Raw genomic sequence first — 18,384 nt, 5'->3', positions numbered from 1 at the left:
GGTGTCTCAACGATAGTTTTCCACGCATTTCAGTCTCAAAGCCCACACTCCCTTTGAACTTACTCATTAATTTCCTGTTTCAAATTTCAGCGTCTTTTAGCTCATGTACAGAACAGAGGGTATCGACACTCCTGAATGCAGTGGACGATGACCTCCAGAGTCTCAGGCCAGCACTCCTGTCTACTTACTGGGGACTTTTTGTGTCTCATTAATGTTGTGAGCACGATCTTCTTATCATGACTGGTTATAATACCAATGTCCCTGAAGCGTACAGTAAAGGTCCCCAGACACAGATTCTCCCAAAGGGAGAGGTGGCACTATTGCTCCAAAAGCTGGTAAAAGGCAAAGAGAAGTGGGGGGTGGCAAGGAGGAGAATCCATCAGATAGAAGCTAGAGGTTCAAACAAGTGGTCAGGACCAACTGGACACCAGCGTGCAGAGCAGATCCACTTGGCTGTGTTGGGACTTAACCAATGGATCGATATTTTGGGGGCCGCAGAATGTGTTTTTAGTTATTGTGCGTTACTGTGCCATGGATTTAAGGACATGCAAGCGTGCATGGGGATTTCTTTGCAAAATGTCTGCAACATGCTGTGGCCCAGGGAGGGTTGTGATTGTCTGTTTGGTAAGCTTCCTCCGCCCTGCCCCACCCCCCAAGTCCCACACACTTTCCAGTGGGGACCGGAGGATGAGGAAGGGAGGGTGGATGAAGGAAGCGGTGGATGTGTGGTGGGTTCTAAGAATGGGGAGGATTTCTCTTCCCTCTCCCTCTTCCTCTTTTCTAACTCTCTCCTTCCTCGAGCCTCCTTCTTTGGTGACACGTTGGGCTGTGGTGAGGGGGAAGGCTGTGCCGTCCCTCTTCTTGGATGTGTAGGGGCATGTTTTCTGGGGCTTGGAGATCCAGCGGGACTGGTTCTGCTCCTTGGTTATCTCCTGCCCACTGCTTTTGCCTTAATTGCCCGGCAATGTGCTCACCAAGCAGAGCAGGGTGTTAACGCCCTTCCTGAGACTGTCTTGCAGGCAGGTGCCCGGCCCGGGTTCTGCTGGCCCAGAGAGGATGGGGTGGGAGTCTGGCTCCCGGCCAGTCTTTTGGAGCCAGTGGAGGTGGCTTCCAGGGGAGGCAACTGATGACTATATATGATGGGAGTCCTGCTGCTCAATTTTGAGTAACTGGGAAGGCGGTTAGAACAGTACGATCATCAAAATGGGCAGCAGAACCACTTGGGGGAACTTTCACAAACGTGCCTGAGGAGTGTGGTGCTGGGGAGTGTGGTGCTGACTCAGGAGGGCCTGGCCAGGTGTGCTCTGAAAGCAGTCTCCATGGAGTCAGAACCGCACCGCATCCAGCATCAGGAGCTCGGGGTCTGCAGAATTTCCCTCCCCAGGGTCCCAAGAGCACATGTTCTTCCTAAAATCCTTGGTGCAGACCAGATTATACTATTCCCCATATCTAGTCTTTTCTTTCTTTCTTTTTTTTTTTTTTAATGGAGGGACTGGGGATTGAACCAAGGACCTTGTGCATGCTAAGCACGCGCTCTACCACGGAGCTGTACCCTCCCCAACAGTACCTATTCCTAAACTGTAAAGAACTATTTCGGTAGTGTCCTCACTGACATGTAAATACAGTTTCACTTGGCATTTGTAATGGGCTGTATAAGTAAAGTGTGTAACTGACTCTTTGTAGTAATATTATTATTTTATTATTTATTTCGGGTTTTTTTGGTTGTCACCTGTAGTTCCAGATTTCCGAGCTTACCTGATAGGAGGACTTCTCGCCCTGACAGGCGCGGCAGTGTCTGCCGTGTGTGTCTACAACATTTTTAAGATCGACATCGTACTTTGGTATCGAAGTGCCTTCCATTCTCCAGGGACTGTGGAAGGTGAGTGCGGGTAATTACTGAAACATGCTTTGTGAAGGTGTCCGCTTGTCCGTATAACCGTTGTAAATATACTTGATTGTGTTTACTAGCTTGCCTTTCCTGCTGTTCGCACATTTAGAGGAAACAATCTCCCTGGAACCTGTCAGACTTCAGAGAAGTGATTTGCCCATAGCCATCAGCATTGTTTAGTTACATAAGGCTTTCAGGTTAGGAGTGATCAAGTGGCAGGAGCAGATCATCTTTTGGCTCCCACTGCAACCGTTTTAGAAAAGTTCTCACATCCACTGGTGTTTGCAAAAGAAGAGACTCTCTCCTGGAGCCCAGTGTGCTCCATCTGTGAGCTCTTATCAAACACAGTGGATGTGGGCACAGAAGTTACATTCCAGAGGGTGAGGGGCTGCCTGTGTTCACAGCTCCTCAGGGCTCAGATTTGGCACGTGACAAAGTTTAAGCCTCCAACTCTCAAGTTTGGAGAGAGACAGCTGAGTTTGAACCTGAGTTCTCCACTTACTCCCTGTGTGAACTTAGACAGGAAATTCTCTTCTGTTTCTTGGCTATAGAAGGGAGGAAGGAAGGTGGGCAGAGGAGAAGGGACAGTGATCTGAGTCTGCCTCATACAGTCCTGCAGGAGTAGCTGAGTCGAAATTCAGGAAAGCATTGAGGGTCCCTTGTTGTCTGAAGGTCCAAGCAAGCTGCCCCTGCCGGGGTGTCCGGGGCTTCACCTTGGTCTGGGAGCCACGTCCTGCCAGCTCTGGTCACTAAAGATGTGTCCCAGTGTGATCCCGAATCTGACATTCTGCCTTGAACTCCGTGCTGTTTTCTTTTTGTCTCTGAGTGGATGTGATCTATCAAGGCCTTGAAAAAGTAATACATCTGTTTAATGTCCTCTAATTGGATGGAGAAATTAAGACACGCCTGAGAGAGGTCTGTGCAGCTCTCCTGCACGGAGATGCACAGAGGTCTCCCTTTCAAGCCCAGAGACTTGCGATGCTCACAGGAACTCAGGGAAGTGGGTGTCCACACACGTCTTATGAATCCTTATTTCCCAGAAGAACGTTATTTACACAACGTGCCTGCTTTGCATATAAAAACCACGTGTTTGTTCACATGTTTGATAAAGCATAGGTGTCTGAACCTGGAGTTTAAGTTAAATTGCAGAATTCAGAATTGGGGGCTCTTAGGCCTGGAAAGCAATGAATTCTTTTTTGATGGCAAAATTCCCTGGTGGAAAAAGTCAGCTTTGCATATGGGATGCAGCTGGAAGCTCTGCTGGTGCTGCGGGCGGTGGGCTGGGCTGCGGGGTTCCTGTCTGGCTGTTCCGCGGAAGCACCCCCCGCCCCCCGCCTGCGCTCCTCCATCATCTGCTTGAGAGAGACGTCAGGGCAGCCTGTCTTTTCTGACTCAGCGCTGCTCTGGCTGTTGACTGACAGGGGACTGCTTGGGCCTGGGGGTGCTTCTGGAACTCTGGCCCTGACTCACTGGGATCCCAGGATCGTGGGTGCTGACTGCCTGGTGACGCTCCCTGTTAGTGAGGTCACGTGTAGCAGGAAGAGAAAAAAGGAATCGGGCCTGACCGAGCAGGGGAAGCCAGGCGGATGAGTGACTTGGGGAGCCCCACCCTCTGCTCACACAGGGCTGCTGCTCAAATTCTCGGAACCAGTGGGCTGAGGCCTTGGGGATGGGAACCTACAGCCAGCCAGCCGTCTTCTTTTTTTTTTTCCCCCAAGTCAGAAAAGCACATGCGTCCTTTGTGATTAAATTTGCTACAACTCAGTCTCTGAGAACTGGCCTCCGATTTCCGTTTGAGTGTGACTTGGGCAGTGAGTGATGAGACTCTGAGATGGGTCAGATGCTGTTTCCAGCTTTGTGTCCCTTGAGGAGATTTTCTGGTTATACGGGAACATGTGGAGTAATGGATGGCAAAGACAAATGAGGAAGAGAGAGGAATTGTGTCCTCAGGATCAGCTGTCAGTTCTAACCAGATTAGTCCAGCCCCATATAAGATTAATAGTAAGGTGTGTATAATTCAGTTTTTTTTAAAAAATTTTTTTCTTATTGAAGTTTAGTTGATTTACAATGTTGTGCTAGCTTCTGGTGTACAGCGAGTGATTTAGTTATATATATATATATATATATATATATTTTTTTTTTTTTATAAAATTCTTTTTCATTATAGGTTATTATAAGGTACTGAATGTGGTTCCCTGTGCTATTCATTAGGACCTTGTTGTTTATCTATTTTATATATAGTAATTTGCATCTACTAATCCCAAATTCCTAATTCTATCTTCCCTCCTTCCTACATTGATAACCATAAGTTTGTTTTCTACGTCTGTGAGTCTGTTTCTGTTTTGGAAATAAGTTCATTTGAATCATTTTTTTTTAGATTCTACATATAAGTGATAATATGTAATATTTGTCTTTGCCTGACTTACTTCACTTAGTGTGATCATCTCTAGGCCCATCCATGTTGCTACAAATGGCATCATAGCATTCCTTTTTATGGCTGAGTAGTATTCCATTGCATGTATATACCACAACTTCTTTAATCCAATCATCTGTCTTATTAAGCGCTATGGACAGGCCTGGCAAAAGTCCACGAGTTCTGTATATTGTCTATTAAATCACAGGAGGTGCTTTAAAAATTCTTCTTCCAGGAGTGTATGTGTGTACACAGATACAAGGATTGGTTGACAAATCTAGTGAAGAGATCTGTATATGCCTCACCTTATTTGTGGGGAATGTACGTATAGAACAGACAATTAAAAACAAAAAAATAGGTCCAGTGACCCAAGGGTAGATTGGTAAAAGAAGCTGAGGGGAGAGTCCTTAAACCCACCTTGGATAGTTTTTAAAGATGCCCTGGCTTTAGAAGTGAAGACAAAGCCATGACAAGGTTCATGGTGCTGTTCATACAAACCTTTCAATCGCTCGTGAAAGCACGTGGCTTTTTCTGGGGCAATCTCCGAGGAAAGTTTTTTAATAGGGAGACCTCTTTAAAGGGTATGATGTCATGAAACTAGTCTGCAACAATGTTCTCATGGTAAATAGAAAAGCAGGTTTCATGTGGCTTTTCTCCTAGTGTCTTCAATGCATGTTAGGATGAAAACGCCAAAAACTCATGCAAGGGAGAGTTGAATGTTATTCACATCTTTGTTTTCCTGTAGGTGAAGTGTCTATTTTTCCTCTGGCTTCTCTCGGGATTTTTTTTCCTTACCTTTTATTTTGTAGTTTGAAAACAGTATGCTTAGGTGTAGTTTCCTTTGTTGGTTTTATTCGGTATTTATCCTAACTGGTGTTATTTGAGCTTCCTGGATCTGTGGTTTGGTGTCTGACATTAATTTGGAGACATTCTTCATCATTAGTGTTTCAAATATTTTGCTTGCAAGAACAGATGGGCAATATAATCAGAGGATGAAAATCCTAAGAAATAACCAAAAAGAAATGCTAGTGATTATTAAAAAAAAAGAAAAAACTAACAAAAATGAAGAATGCTTCTGATAGGCTTATTAATAGACTGGACATGGCTAAGAAAAGGATCTCTGAGCTTGGGGATATGTCAGTAGAAACCTCCCAAACTGAAAAGCAGAGAGAACAAAGACTGAAAAAAGAAGTGCAAAATATCCAACGAGCATGAGAAAACTACAAAGCGGGTAACATACGTGTCATGGGCATACCAGTAGGAGAAGAAAGGAGGAACAGAAATATTTGAAACACTAATGATGTGAATAACATTCAACTTCTCAAAAACCAAGAAGAAAGTGGAGTGAAAATTTAGTGTTGAAAGAATGAGATGCAGTGCTTGGCACCAAGTCAGCCAACTGGGCACTCTGAAGTCACTGAACTCGAGCAAAAAGGACATCACGGTAGCAACTTAGGTTTCACTTTATTAACGTAAGATAATTTCATGGGGATAATTTCACGAGCTTGTCCCATTTCCTTTTCAGATGGGAAGCTGTATGATGCATACGTCTTATACCCCAAGCCTCAAAGAGAAAGCCAGAGCCATGACGTGGACACACTGGTGCTGAAGATTCTGCCCGAGGTGCTGGAGAGGCAGTGTGGATACAAGTTGTTTATATTTGGCAGGGATGAATTTCCTGGACAAGGTATGTTTTCAGTGAGGTCTAAAAACAACAAATGAACAAAATGGAAAGGATCCTCTCTCTTCCTTCATTTTACAAATGGTGGGGACTCTGTTCGCCTTCCCCACAGAATCACGCCTCCCACCCCACAACCTCTGAGCCGAGGAGGTCAGGACCAAGTTCTCTTGTCTCATCAGGCTCACTCCTACACAGGATGCCTGGGATTCCTGGTTGAAATTATGTGACTTTCACTTCGAGTAAGGATGTGGTTGACCCATTTGCATGAACAGCTGGTCAATGACATACACACAGCCGTGGCCAAGAGACTGAAAGGAGACAACTGGCCATTTCCTGTCCCATCCTTGAGACTATCTGCTGAGTGTTTTCTGTCTCTTTGCATATGTAAATAAGCTCATGTTTAAAGCTGGTTTTATAAACCTCAGCCTCCTCCAATCCTCCCCTACCTAAATAAAACAGAAGTTATTTATTTACTTCCCCACTTATTACAAGTGTGGTTTTGGACATTGCAGTTAACACCTTTGAACCTCAGTTGTCTCACCTGTCAAATGGGGGTAAGAATGTTTCACTGACTTAGTCGAGAGAATTGAATCAGGTAAAACCTGGGCAGGGACCAGTGTGGAGCTTAGTACATACTGGACACTCGATAGATAAAAAGTTCCCTCTTAACGTCCTTCTCTTTTGTAGAGAGCTATGTGGGGAATAGCTGGTATTTGAAATAAATATCCTTTTCTGGTCACTAGGAAGCCAGGATTCCTACTTAGTGGCCTGCTCTGGATCATTTAAAAAGATTTCTAAGTAGTTTGCATCTGTAGAATGCTCGTGCACATGGGGAGACTGCAAGCCTACTTCAGTCCACATCTTTTTAAGCTATGAAATCATCCTCCCTGAGAAAATGAACATTTGATCCAGTGATTGTTGGAAACATGTGGACGAGCTCTCATTTCAGAAGCATGTCAACATTCACTCATTCACTTAGTCAACAAATGGTTGTTGAGCACCTGCTGTGTGCCAGGTAATGTTCCAGGCAGTGACAATATTAAAATAAACCAAATAGAAGAAGGACATACTCTTGGGGAGGTGACAGTCTCTTCTTATATCCTAAGAATAAGGAGGATGTAAAACTTGATCTTTATTTCTAAAAAAGACCAAGTTTTATCCATAGTTGGATATCTCAAGAATTCTCCCCTCTCTTTCCCAAGAAATCATTAGGATATGTTACTAATGAAGATTAGTACAACATTTGAGCTAACGACATGTGTCCTAGCCTTTAAAATTCCATTTATTTAAAAATAAAAGTGTTTATCATATAATGTGAATCTATTGCTTTGAATATGTAATATTCAAATGAATGGGCCACATACGTATTCAAAGAGATAAAAACTTTCATTTTTAAAATAAAAACATTTTTAATATTTAAAAACCAAATAATATTTTAAAAAATAAAAGTATTTATCATATAATTTATAATATGATATGTAATTTATCATATAATATATACCAGACCTTTAGCTAAGTTTGGAGATACAGTCAGGCGTGATAAAATTCTTATTCTGAGCAGTTCTTGGTCTGTGGCTGTTTTAATCATGAGATGCTCTGAGTCTTCTCTCTGTGTTTCCAGCTGTGGTCAGTGTCATTGATGAGAACATTAAGTTGTGCAGAAGACTGATTGTCATCATAGTTCCTGAAGCCCTGAGCTTTGACCTGCTAAGGAACATGTCAGAAGAACAGATCACCGTCTACAATGCTCTCATCCAGGACGGGATAAAGGTCATCCTGATTGAGCTGGAGAAGGTCGAGGACTACACAGCCTTGCCGGAGTCAATTCAGTACATCAGGCAGAAGCATGGGGCCGTCCAGTGGAGCGGGGACTTCACAGAGCAGTCCCAGTGTGCCAAGACCAAGTTCTGGAAAAAAGTCAGATATCGCATGCCACCCAGAAGGTGGCCACCCTCTCCTCCAGTCCAGCTGCTGCAGCACACACCCTGTGACCTCACGGCCAGCAGCAGGGAGGCCAGCGTAGGGGTCCTCACCCCATGACGGAGAGCTGGTGGTCCTGGGGCAGCTCACAGTTAAACCAGGATGCATTGCAGGGGCCGTTCGCTCAAAGCTTGCTGTTGTGTACCTGTGAGAAGACCTGTGTCTGTTTGCTCATTCTGATCACAGCTGCTTCTTGAGGGCATCACCTCTTTGCAAGGCCCTCATGAACTTACTGGCTCTGAACACTCCTGAACACCCACTGAGCATGGAGGCTTAGCATTCGAGCCCCCGAGAGCAGGTGGCACTATCTCTGGCCATTTGACTGCCCTCCAGGCAGTAAAATCTGGACCACAGTGAGTGGGTGGTCTCTGGCTTGCGGCTTGGTGAAAATTTTGGGAATCCCATCCATTCTGATTTGGGAATATTCCCTCCAGAGGGTAAAGAGAGACAGAGAAGCCCCAGTGTCAGGACAGAGGGCAAGACCCTGGGATGTGTCCTCTCAAAGGGGGCCCGGTGTGCATGTGAATTTCAGAAAAAGGATTCTGCAGGATTCCTTGGCGACTAACACTTATAAATGAATGACCACATACACAGGCCCTCAATGCAGTCCTAAAGTGTGCATTTCCACTAGTTTGTACACATTCTTTAATATTTTATCTCAGCAACTGAACGCATAGCTAAGCTGCTAAAGATAAAGACGTGTAAATAAACCTCAGCGAACTATTTGCCATTTTGAAAACCCAGCGATTCCCATCTCATTCTCAATTTTGTTATTAGTAGTTTCAGCACTTTCATTTTTAATTTCCACTAGTTTTTAATGAAATAATAGGGATGGAAAAAGGTAAAAATACAAATGACTGTGTTAACCCGGCTTTGCGGCTGAAATGCAGGCTGGCAGGTAAGGACTCAAAATTCTCATGTCAGCTGGCGATGGGCTCGTGTCCAAATCTGCAGAAGAAAGAAGGTGTCGGTGCCGATGGAAGTGGACAAAGGCAGGTTATAGGAGAGCTGAAGGTCATTGCTACTTTGCTCGTGTTTCAGCAGCTTGGCTTAGACAGAAGCCTTGTCCCTAGTCCTTGGGGATGGCCCCGGATCTCCAGGACGAAACCGAGGGGGTGGGGAGTGGCTTGGAGGTAAGGGTGAGAGGTGAATGGTCCGTGAAGGTGAAATACAGGTGTTGAGTCCTCCTGTTACCTTTTGGCTCACCTTCCTGTGAAGACTGAGCTGGCGACAAAACCCACGTGACGCTGTGAGTCTGTCCGTGAGAAAGTGAAGGCTGAGTCACAGCTAATGAAGGTTCCGGGGACGGCTGCTCTTTTCCCAAAAGGTCGCCTGAGATGAAGACAGACCCGTGAACGCACTTGGCGCCCTCCGTGGCATGCGAGGAGCTGTCTGGCCAACGCGGGGAGTGGGCAGTGGGGGCCTCCATCCCTCAGCGCCTTCTGCCCCCCACCAGGCCCCCTGCAGAGACTCAGAGGACTTCCTGCCGCACCTCTTTCCTGCAGTTGACCTTTCCTGTATTTATAAACTTTCCTCCAGCACACGCTTGTTTGATTGATTTATCCAGGGTTGTGTCTGGAAATTTAAGTGGAAAATTCCTCCCTGGTGTCCTTCTGAGAGTAGAGACTGATCTATAGCTAAGTCTGCAGCTTCTGGAATGAGTGATGGGGGAGTGACCCTGGCTTTCAAAGCTGCAGGACATTGGACCAGAACTGCTGGAAGCCACACACCCCAGATGGAATCTTGTGGGACCCCTGATGGGTGGAAACTCTATGTGTATCCATCTCCCCTCCCTTCCGAAACCCAGGTATCTTCTAAGGGATCCTGCCATTTGCCTTGAGAAAACTGAACTCTAGTCCTCCGAGAGAGAGAGCAAGAGATTGATTCTTTATATGGGAAGGGAAAATTAGACCTTGTGTTACAGGGAAGAACAAATCTGACTCCATATTGGATCTGTTTCCTTTGCTTTAACCTCTGTATTCTATTGTTTTTGCTATGAAATGATGCCTATAAGCTTAAATTATACATCATGCTTCACCTCTGGGAACCCCGCCTCCCAGGTAATGAGCGTTAAGCTAAATTACCTTTGTTTAGCTCACAGGAAACGTCCTGACCAGGTCCACCTGGGAACGGCTGCAGGAAGGAGGAAATGAACACATCCCCTTGGGGGGCTGATCAGAACCGGGGAGTGTCTGACTTTATCCCCCCCCCCCCCGTCTTAGTATAAAAGAAGCCTGAATTCTAACTCAGGGAAGATGGTTCTTTGGGACGCTAGGTCACCATCTTCTCGATCTGTGGGCTTTCCGAATAAAGTCGATATTCCTTATCCCCACAGCTCATCCCTGGATTTACTGGCCTGCTGGGTGATGAGCAGTGCGAGCTTGGACTCAGTAACAGCCGCCCCCCCCACCCTCCTCCGGCCACTCCTGGAAGATAAAAACGTTTCTAAGGACTGAGGCTTGGACAGGGGCTGGATGATTTTTCGCTACATCTGTCCAGTGTGACCAGCCCGCAGACCAAGGGGCGTGCAAGACATGCCAGGGGTGCAAGACACGCCAGGGGTGCAGAGTCTGGGTTCCCAGGATTTGGCTGAAGTGCTGAAAACCGCTTTCATATTTTTCACACGGAAAACTACAGAATTAAGTACATTTTTCATTGCCACGCAGTGCGCGCACGCGCTCATACACACACTCACACTCACACAGGATGAAAATAAAATCCTGTCCTGTCATTGTTTCTCAATTTTTCAAAATGTGAGTCGCAGTCCCCTGACCGTTTAATGACCAACTTAAACGTGTTTCCATAACAATCAGACAAACCCAGCTTCCCCGCCGGCCGGTCACCGCTCAGTCATGATATTCTACTTTCTTCCGACAACAGGCTTTATCAAGGAGTCCTTTCGGCTCCTCTCTGGTTACCCAACTTCTGGGTCAATTAACCTTGTTTGTTGTTTTAAGTGACTGCAGGCAGCAAAAGTCTCCCCAACAGCAAAGTCTTAATTGAACAGAACTTCCTGCCTGTGTAACAGGAATGACATCAAGAGGAAAAGAAAGTAGTCCCGTGGGCGAAGAACCTTGTGAAAGAGAAAAGCATTTCCTCTCTTAAGACGCAGGGAAACTGAGGTTCACGCCCCAACTGGGCAAGCGTCCGAGACGCGGGGCCTCCCCACGGCGCCACGGCGCCCTGGCGCCCTCTGCTGGCCGCGCAGGCGATGCGCCCCATCCCGCCGCGCGGGGCCCCGCGCGCCTGGACCGGGGTTGGCAGCACCCCTGCGCGGAGAGCGCATCCCGGCAGGCGCCTGCGCAACCTGTCGCGGGGGTCAGGTCTTCCTCTGCTTAGGCTGTGGGAAAGGCTGAGATAGTGCCATTTGCTGCGTTTGTCACTGTGTTCCTAACCCGTGGGCTTCGGAGACCGCAGCCATCCGTCCACGAGTTGTGAAGGGGATCAGGCTGTCCTGCTGCCGACGTGCCCACAAGACCCGGGTCTAAGGTGCCGGTTCCGAAAAGTGGCCATGACGTCAGTCTGCCGGGACTCCAATCCCACTTCCACCGCCTGGATTGGTTTATTTATTTAAACACCTTTATTGTGGTGTGGTTTCTGTACAGTAAACCACACATATTTCAGACGTACAATGTGATGAACTTTGATAGATGTAGACACCCATGAAACCACCACCACAATCAAGACAGCTAACATTTCCATCACACCTCTAGAGATGCAAATTTTGCATTCCCAGTACATCCCTTCCCACCCTCTGGTGATTTCTTAAGCCCGCAGGCAAGTCACAACGCCGTGCCTGTTTCTTCCTCTGTCAAAATGGGGTTAACAGAAGTGCCTGCTTTGTCGGATAACCCATAAGTGAAATGCTTCTTGGCAGCCAGTAAGACACCTGTGAACACCGGCCTTTATTATTATTACATTGTAATACCGATTATTTTTTACTCTGCTGTTTATTCTTACTGTAACTATTATTTTGCACGTATTTATGTTACTGCATTCACAATGACAGCTAACATTTACAGAGCACGCACAACACATCAGAATTTCTTCTACATGCTTTCTACTTACTGATTCATCCTCAGCTCTGTGAGGTGGGCACGCTGGGGCTTTCCATTCTGCACATGAAGGAAGAGGCATGGTCTGGTGCTGGAGCGGCTTCGGAGGCAGAGAACCTGGGTTCAAGGTAGCCAGTCTCTCTGTTCCATCAGCCCAGCGGTCCATCCCTAGAATCCAGTGAGAATAAACTTCCTTGATAGGGGGCTGGTAAGTATTAAACGCAGTATGTGGAAAGCATTTCGAGCCCTAGTTGGTATTCCTGTGAACATGGTAATCCCTAGATTCCTTATGTAACCGAGTTCGCATGTAGAGGAGCTTCACTTAAAGAAAAATATGATTCTATAAAAAAATGTAAGCTTACAAATTTAGAGAGTGCTCACATTTTTGCTTTTTCAACAAAAGAATAGAGTCCAGGGCTTATTTAAAAAGTGACTCTCAAACTTTATGTGAACCAAATTAAAAAAAAAACATGAAAACACAAAACACTGAAAAAAAATGTGTATAGATCAGAACAAAGTAAAAGAAGGGTATATTTTACTACATAATCATAAGTAAAATAGAAAAAACAGAATAAACTGAAAAAACGTGGGCAAGTGTATGAATGATAAGGGTTTCCCTCCTTAATGCTCATTAGAAAGCGGGCCAAAGGAATTGGTCAGGAAATTCACAAAATAAGGGCTAATTTGTTCACATGCCCAGTGAGTGAGGAAGTGTTAACCATCACAATCCCTTGGCACTGCCAGGTTAGGACACTGACGATGTGCCAGGCTCTGTGCTAACCTCCTTAAATCTGTTGCCTCGTTTATCCTCTCAAGGAGCCTATATGTTCTCCACTTTAAAAATGAAGACATTAGGATGGAAGTGATTAGGGAATCCATCCAGGGGTAACGCAGTTGGAAGAAATGACCCTGGAGACACATCACTGCTTCATGACGTTGTATCGTCACCATTACATTTTGGACATTGTTAGGTTCCCAAAGGAGTCCTTGTGCTTTAGAGGTGATAGATATACTGAATAGATACTGAAGTATTTATGGATGAAACACTATGATGTCTGAGATTTGTTTCAAGAAATCCAGTGCAGGGAGGCGGGGAGCACATGAGAGAATTGATGGAAACAGATGGAAGTGTTCCCGGGAGTGAAGGTCAGGGAGCCCATCACACCATTCCCCCTATTGTATAAATATGAAATTTTTCCCCAAAATAAGTTTGAATGTTAAAGTAGTTAAAAAGAAGCTTAAAAAACAATCCCAGCTAACTCTCAGACACTTGAGCAAGTCTGTCTGTGAAAGAAAGACACTTTCCCCTTCTAGCAAGGGAAAAAGACATTTGATTTCCTTTTTGTTTTTGTTTTATTTTCAAAATAAGCAGCCTTTTCTTTTCCTGATTATTTGCTCACTGGGCAAATTCATAAACACATGAAATTATTAAAAACAGTATTTACTAGCCTTTTGGTGTATACATGAATATTTACATAGAGTTGATCTTGTAATACAAGCCTAATTGTTCCCCAATAAAATACTGATCTATCAACATATCATGGACATGATTACAAGCCAATAAGCATAGAACTATATCTTTTTTATTGAGCTATAATTGGCAGATAACATTATATTATTTTCAGGTATGCAGCATAATGATTTAAAATTTGTATATATTGTAAAGTGATCATCTCTCATCATATGTAGTTACCATTTTCTACTTTTTTTTTCTTGTGATGAGAACTTTTAAGACCTACTTTGTTAGCAACTTTCAAATGCACAGTGCAGGATTGTCAACTATAGTCACCACCACCATTTTTAACGGCTGCATAGCATTCCACTGGATAGATGTATTATACCCCCCCCCCCTTTTTTTAACGAATCCTTGCTTTGTGAAGGTGCACTTTGGCAAATGTGGTGCATTCATCTGACAATTTGCCTTGGATAAATTACTGGAAATAGGATTTCCAGGTTAAGACATCTGATACATCCCTCCAAATTTCCCTCCAGAAAGCTTGTGGCTGTGACTCAGATCATGTTGGTTGAAGATGCCAGAGCATGCAGTGTTTATTCTAAGGTGTCCCAGTGGAGAATTACAAGCTTATGCTCCTATTTTGGTAATAGAAATGGAGAATTTCTTGTTTTATACTTTTTTGTATGTTTCGAAGGAGATGATCAGCAGTGGGAACGTGGGGCACGGGGCACTGGTGAGATTGGCTTGTGGTTCCTCTTGTCCATGTTTGAGTTGAGAATCTGCACGATGGCTTCCAAGCAATCGGGATGATCTGACCCAATTTTATTTGTGTCTGTAGTCTGAGACTGTGGCCGATTTCGGTTCCACAGCTGCAGTGCTGGTCTCCCTGGGGGACTTTGCCCAGTGTGGCCCCCAGGAGACTCAGGGTAGCCCAGCATCGGGCAGGAGCCCCTCCCAGCACTGTCTCTGCCCTGCTTCTTGGGGTGTGGTCTGAACCAGAGAATCCAGAACGTGTGCTTTGCCTGGGTTCCTGGAAGCCCCCATCTCACGCGCGCGCACACACACACACACACACACACACACACACACACACACACTCCTGCTCCATCCTTCACCTTCCAAACCAAAGGTTTGAACACACACTACTGTATATAAAATAGATAAACAACAAGGACCTACTGTAGAGCACAGGGAACTATATCCAATTCCTTGTTTTAGTATATAATGGAAAAGAATCTGAAAACAAAAATTATATATGTGAGTATATTTGTAACTGAATTTGCTGTACACCTGGAAGTAACATTGTAAATCAACTACACTTCAATAAATTAAAAAGAAAAGAAAAGAAAAGAAACCCTGCAAACCACCAGCAGGCACACCCTAGACCCATAAAGCCAGTGACATCGCAGGCTGCCCACGAGGCGCCCGCTACTGCTCCAGGTGCCCTGCAGGGGGCGCCCTGGCATTTGTCTTCGATTTCAAAGGCTTTGTAAAGAATTGTAACCTAGGTTTGACATAGAGCAATAAAAATCGATGCTGACAAATAATTCACGTTGGAGACAGACTCGCGCGCTGTTTCTACATTCCTCCCTCTTGCTTCAGAAACACAGAATATGATCCTTTAGAAACACAACTCACAGCCTTGGGCTTCTTACACCATTGGACGGGTAAGCGTTTTTGTTGGTGACTCTTCTAGAGATGTCCCACCGAGGAAGGAAAAGTGCACAAGGAAATCTCACCTTGTCATCCCGACCACTCTCTACGACTGTAGCAGCAGGTGGGAGACAGGTGTCCCCTGGTAACTGAGCTCATGAGTGCGGTACAAGCACGGTTTCCCCCAGCACTGAGCCCTCTTTCCCACCCGCTCCTTTAATGATAATTTGGTTAGACTTTAGAGCTTTGTAGTCACTTTGGTGCTTTGAAGTGTCTTTTGGGGTTTAGAGGATGCGCCTCTGGTCCAGGTTATGACTTCATCGTTTGATTCAGAGCCTTTCTCCTCCTCGTCCCCTCTGGGGGGAGATGGGAGCTAAGCCTCTGGTGGTTGGAGTGAAGGAGCTGGCGCGGTGAGAGGTGTCCGTATTCCTGGCGGCAGCTGGGGGCAGCCCCTCCCAGGGGCATCTCAGCTGCTGCCCTAGTTCGCTGCCCACAGGACTGAGGTGATGGATGGTGAACCTTCACGTCCTACCGATGGGGAGTTCACACCTGGCTACCCTTCCAGGCGGGAGAGATGTGGGGGCCTCCCACCACACATCTTCGTGCTCTTCGTGCCGGCAGCTGCCCCCTCCGCTTCCTGCCGTGGTCCACCCTTAGGTCCGCAGGCACACTCGGGGTCCATCTTCCCACTGCTTGGGAGCCGGAAGCCCTGGTGGCGTGTGCACACGCGGGGGTGGGAGCACGTCCATTTCCTGCTCCACTTGGCAGTGCCCACCAAGCCACCTCTTCTTAAGTTGACTCTTGTCTAGTTCAGAGGCACAGGGGCCGTTCAGTAAATCCACCAGCCAAGTGGACATGTAGCAGGAATTGAAACCCAGTCCCTCTTCCTTGCTGGCACTCCAGGTTTTAGGAACAACTCTCTTGGGGTCACCCCCTCCAGGAGAGTGGAAAAGAAATAGGTTCTTTTCATGAACCAAACACTCCTACCAAAGGGACCCATGACCTCTCTTTAGACACAGAATGGTTGTCTGCAGGGGGGTGGGGTGGGGGGGTGCTGGTCGTGGGGTGGGGCGGTAGGACCAGCTCCTCTGTAGCATCCTTCCCTCTTGGTTGCCTGTGGCTGGAGCTGCGTGCACCTAGGTTCTGGGGAACCAAGCACGTTCTCTCCTCAGTCTCAGGCTCAACTGAAAATCAGGGCCAAGAGGAAAATTCCTGCTCAGATTCCTTTTTCAGCTCTTCAGACAAGGAAGACGGAAGGCTTCAGGTGACACGGCTGGCACACCACGACCAGAGTTAGGGCCCCGATCTGGTGCTCTTCCCGGCATCGGCCAGGGAGCCATGATGCTAGAGGCAGCCTCCGCTCCCCTCTGTTCGCCCAGCTCTGACCCTGCACCCCTGTGAGTCAGTGTCCGGGAAAGAAAGGAGGTGGAAAGGGTGGAGCAAAGGCTGGGGGAGGCAGAGCCAGATTTGGAGTAGTCCTGACCTGGGTTGGAGCCGGCTTTAATGGGAGAGAGCTCTTAAGAGACCAAGTGGGAGAGACAAAGCTCTTGAATGACAAGTGCCCGACTTTCAAATTACGGAAACTCAGAGCCGCAGAACTGCCTTTGGGGTCATGGCTCAGCAGCCTCGTGACCTCGGACAAATTGTTTATCAGAACTGAGCCCTGGTTTCCTCACCTGCACCAGGGGGACAATGTGTCTACACCGCAGTGCACTCCAAGTTAGATTTAGTGTATGTAACCAAATGGCAGAGGACCCTCAATAAGAGGTGTTATCCATCCTTGCAAAATCATCAAAAGAAAAGTGGATTTTCATAAAAAACTCCCCAAAGTCCTATTTTTATATTAAAAAAAATTGGATCAGGAGGAAGATTTCTAAATGAGACATCTTGATAAATTTAACTTTCTTAAAATAAAGAAGATTCTCGCGCACAATAACAGAGGAAAAATATCTGAAATATGAAAAGAACTTATAAATTTCAAAGAGAAAAAACAAATAGAAAAATGGGCAAATGATATATAAACCGGAAAACCAAAACAGGACAGGAAACCAAATGGTCCAGACACATAGGGAAACCCGGTGTCACCAGCATGGAGGGAAGTGTGATATATTGTTTTATACCCATCAGATTAGCAAAACGCAAAGACTCTGACAATGTTGGCAAGATGCTGCCTTGAAGGGAGCGCTCCTCCACTGCTGACGATACTGCAAACTGGTCAGATGGCTGCGGAGAGCATTTGGCAACAGCAGCAAAGTGGACGATACTCAGAGCCATCCTAGGTGTAGCCTAAAGAAATCCCCACGTACGTGAGCACAGACACGTGTGTAAGAAGACTTATTGATGCACTGTTTGTAAGAGAGAAAGTTTGGAAACTAAATATACTATTGGATAGAAGAACGTTTAAGCTGTGGTATGGATCGACTATTACTCACCTTTTAAAAAATGAATTTGAGGTACATGTATTAACAGGGGAAAACTTCAAAGCAATGTTGATGGGAAGTTTCATAAGATGACGCACAATATTAGCGATAGGGAGTAAAAATATAATAATGTACAAAACAGCACTGTGTATTATTTATGGATATGCACCGTTGTTATGAAGTTGTGAACGCAGCGGCTGCCCTAAGGGAAGAAGACAGTGACATGGGCGGGGTGGGCCACATCAGGTGCCTAGGTGTATCCATAAGTCTTTCATTTCTTAAAAAAGAAGAAAAGGAGAAGGAGGAGGCGGTCTGAAGCAAATGTTACAAACTCTAATCTGGGGATGCCGTGTGGTGGCTGCATATATGCTGATTGTATCATTCTCTGTATTTTTTTTTTTACATGTATGAAATGTGCTACAATTAGACCAACTTGAATGGATACTGAGTTTCAGCTACGGAAGGTGAACAAGTTCTGAGGACGGATGGGGGTGATGGCTGCACAACAGTGTCAGTGTACTTGGTGCCACAGAATGGTACACTTAAAAATGGTAAAAATCAGGTCATGTACATTTCACCACAATTTAGAAAACGTGAAATCGATCCGACTGCGTGTGGCCCTTGCGTTCCTGTGCTCCGTGGATGAAACAAAACAAAATCTCTTTGTTGTGAGATTATCATCATCTCATTCTCCCCTAGCTCTAATGCAAGATCCTTTGATTGTCACATGCCATTCTAGGCTTACACTTTGGGGAACAGCGTGTCACTGAGCACCACCAGATGCCTTTGATTCTACGTCCCAGATAACTCTCCTTATTGACTTAGGTGGTTTTTGATC

The 18,384-nt window shown here is 45.8% G+C and overlaps 1 protein-coding gene across 2 annotated transcripts in view; it reads left to right on the top strand.

Annotated features, from left to right (window-relative positions):
* The window catches only part of IL1RL2 (interleukin 1 receptor like 2), a 28,289-nt gene extending 18,144 nt beyond the window's left edge, over positions 1-10,145 (top strand). For both annotated transcript variants that reach the window (XM_010991895.3, XM_031441043.2), the window contains exons 9-11: positions 1,736-1,879; positions 5,827-5,988; positions 7,604-10,145. In XM_010991895.3, the coding sequence (XP_010990197.1) occupies positions 1,736-1,879; positions 5,827-5,988; positions 7,604-8,022 (725 nt within the window). In that variant the 3' untranslated portion in view covers positions 8,023-10,145. The remainder of the gene's footprint in view (positions 1-1,735; positions 1,880-5,826; positions 5,989-7,603) is intronic.
* The last annotated feature ends 8,239 nt before the right edge of the window (positions 10,146-18,384 follow it).

This window comes from Camelus dromedarius, chromosome 33 (genome assembly GCF_036321535.1).
Source record: "Camelus dromedarius isolate mCamDro1 chromosome 33, mCamDro1.pat, whole genome shotgun sequence".
Lineage (NCBI taxonomy): Eukaryota > Metazoa > Chordata > Mammalia > Artiodactyla > Camelidae > Camelus > Camelus dromedarius.
This window is presented reverse-complemented; position numbering and strand designations above follow the sequence as displayed.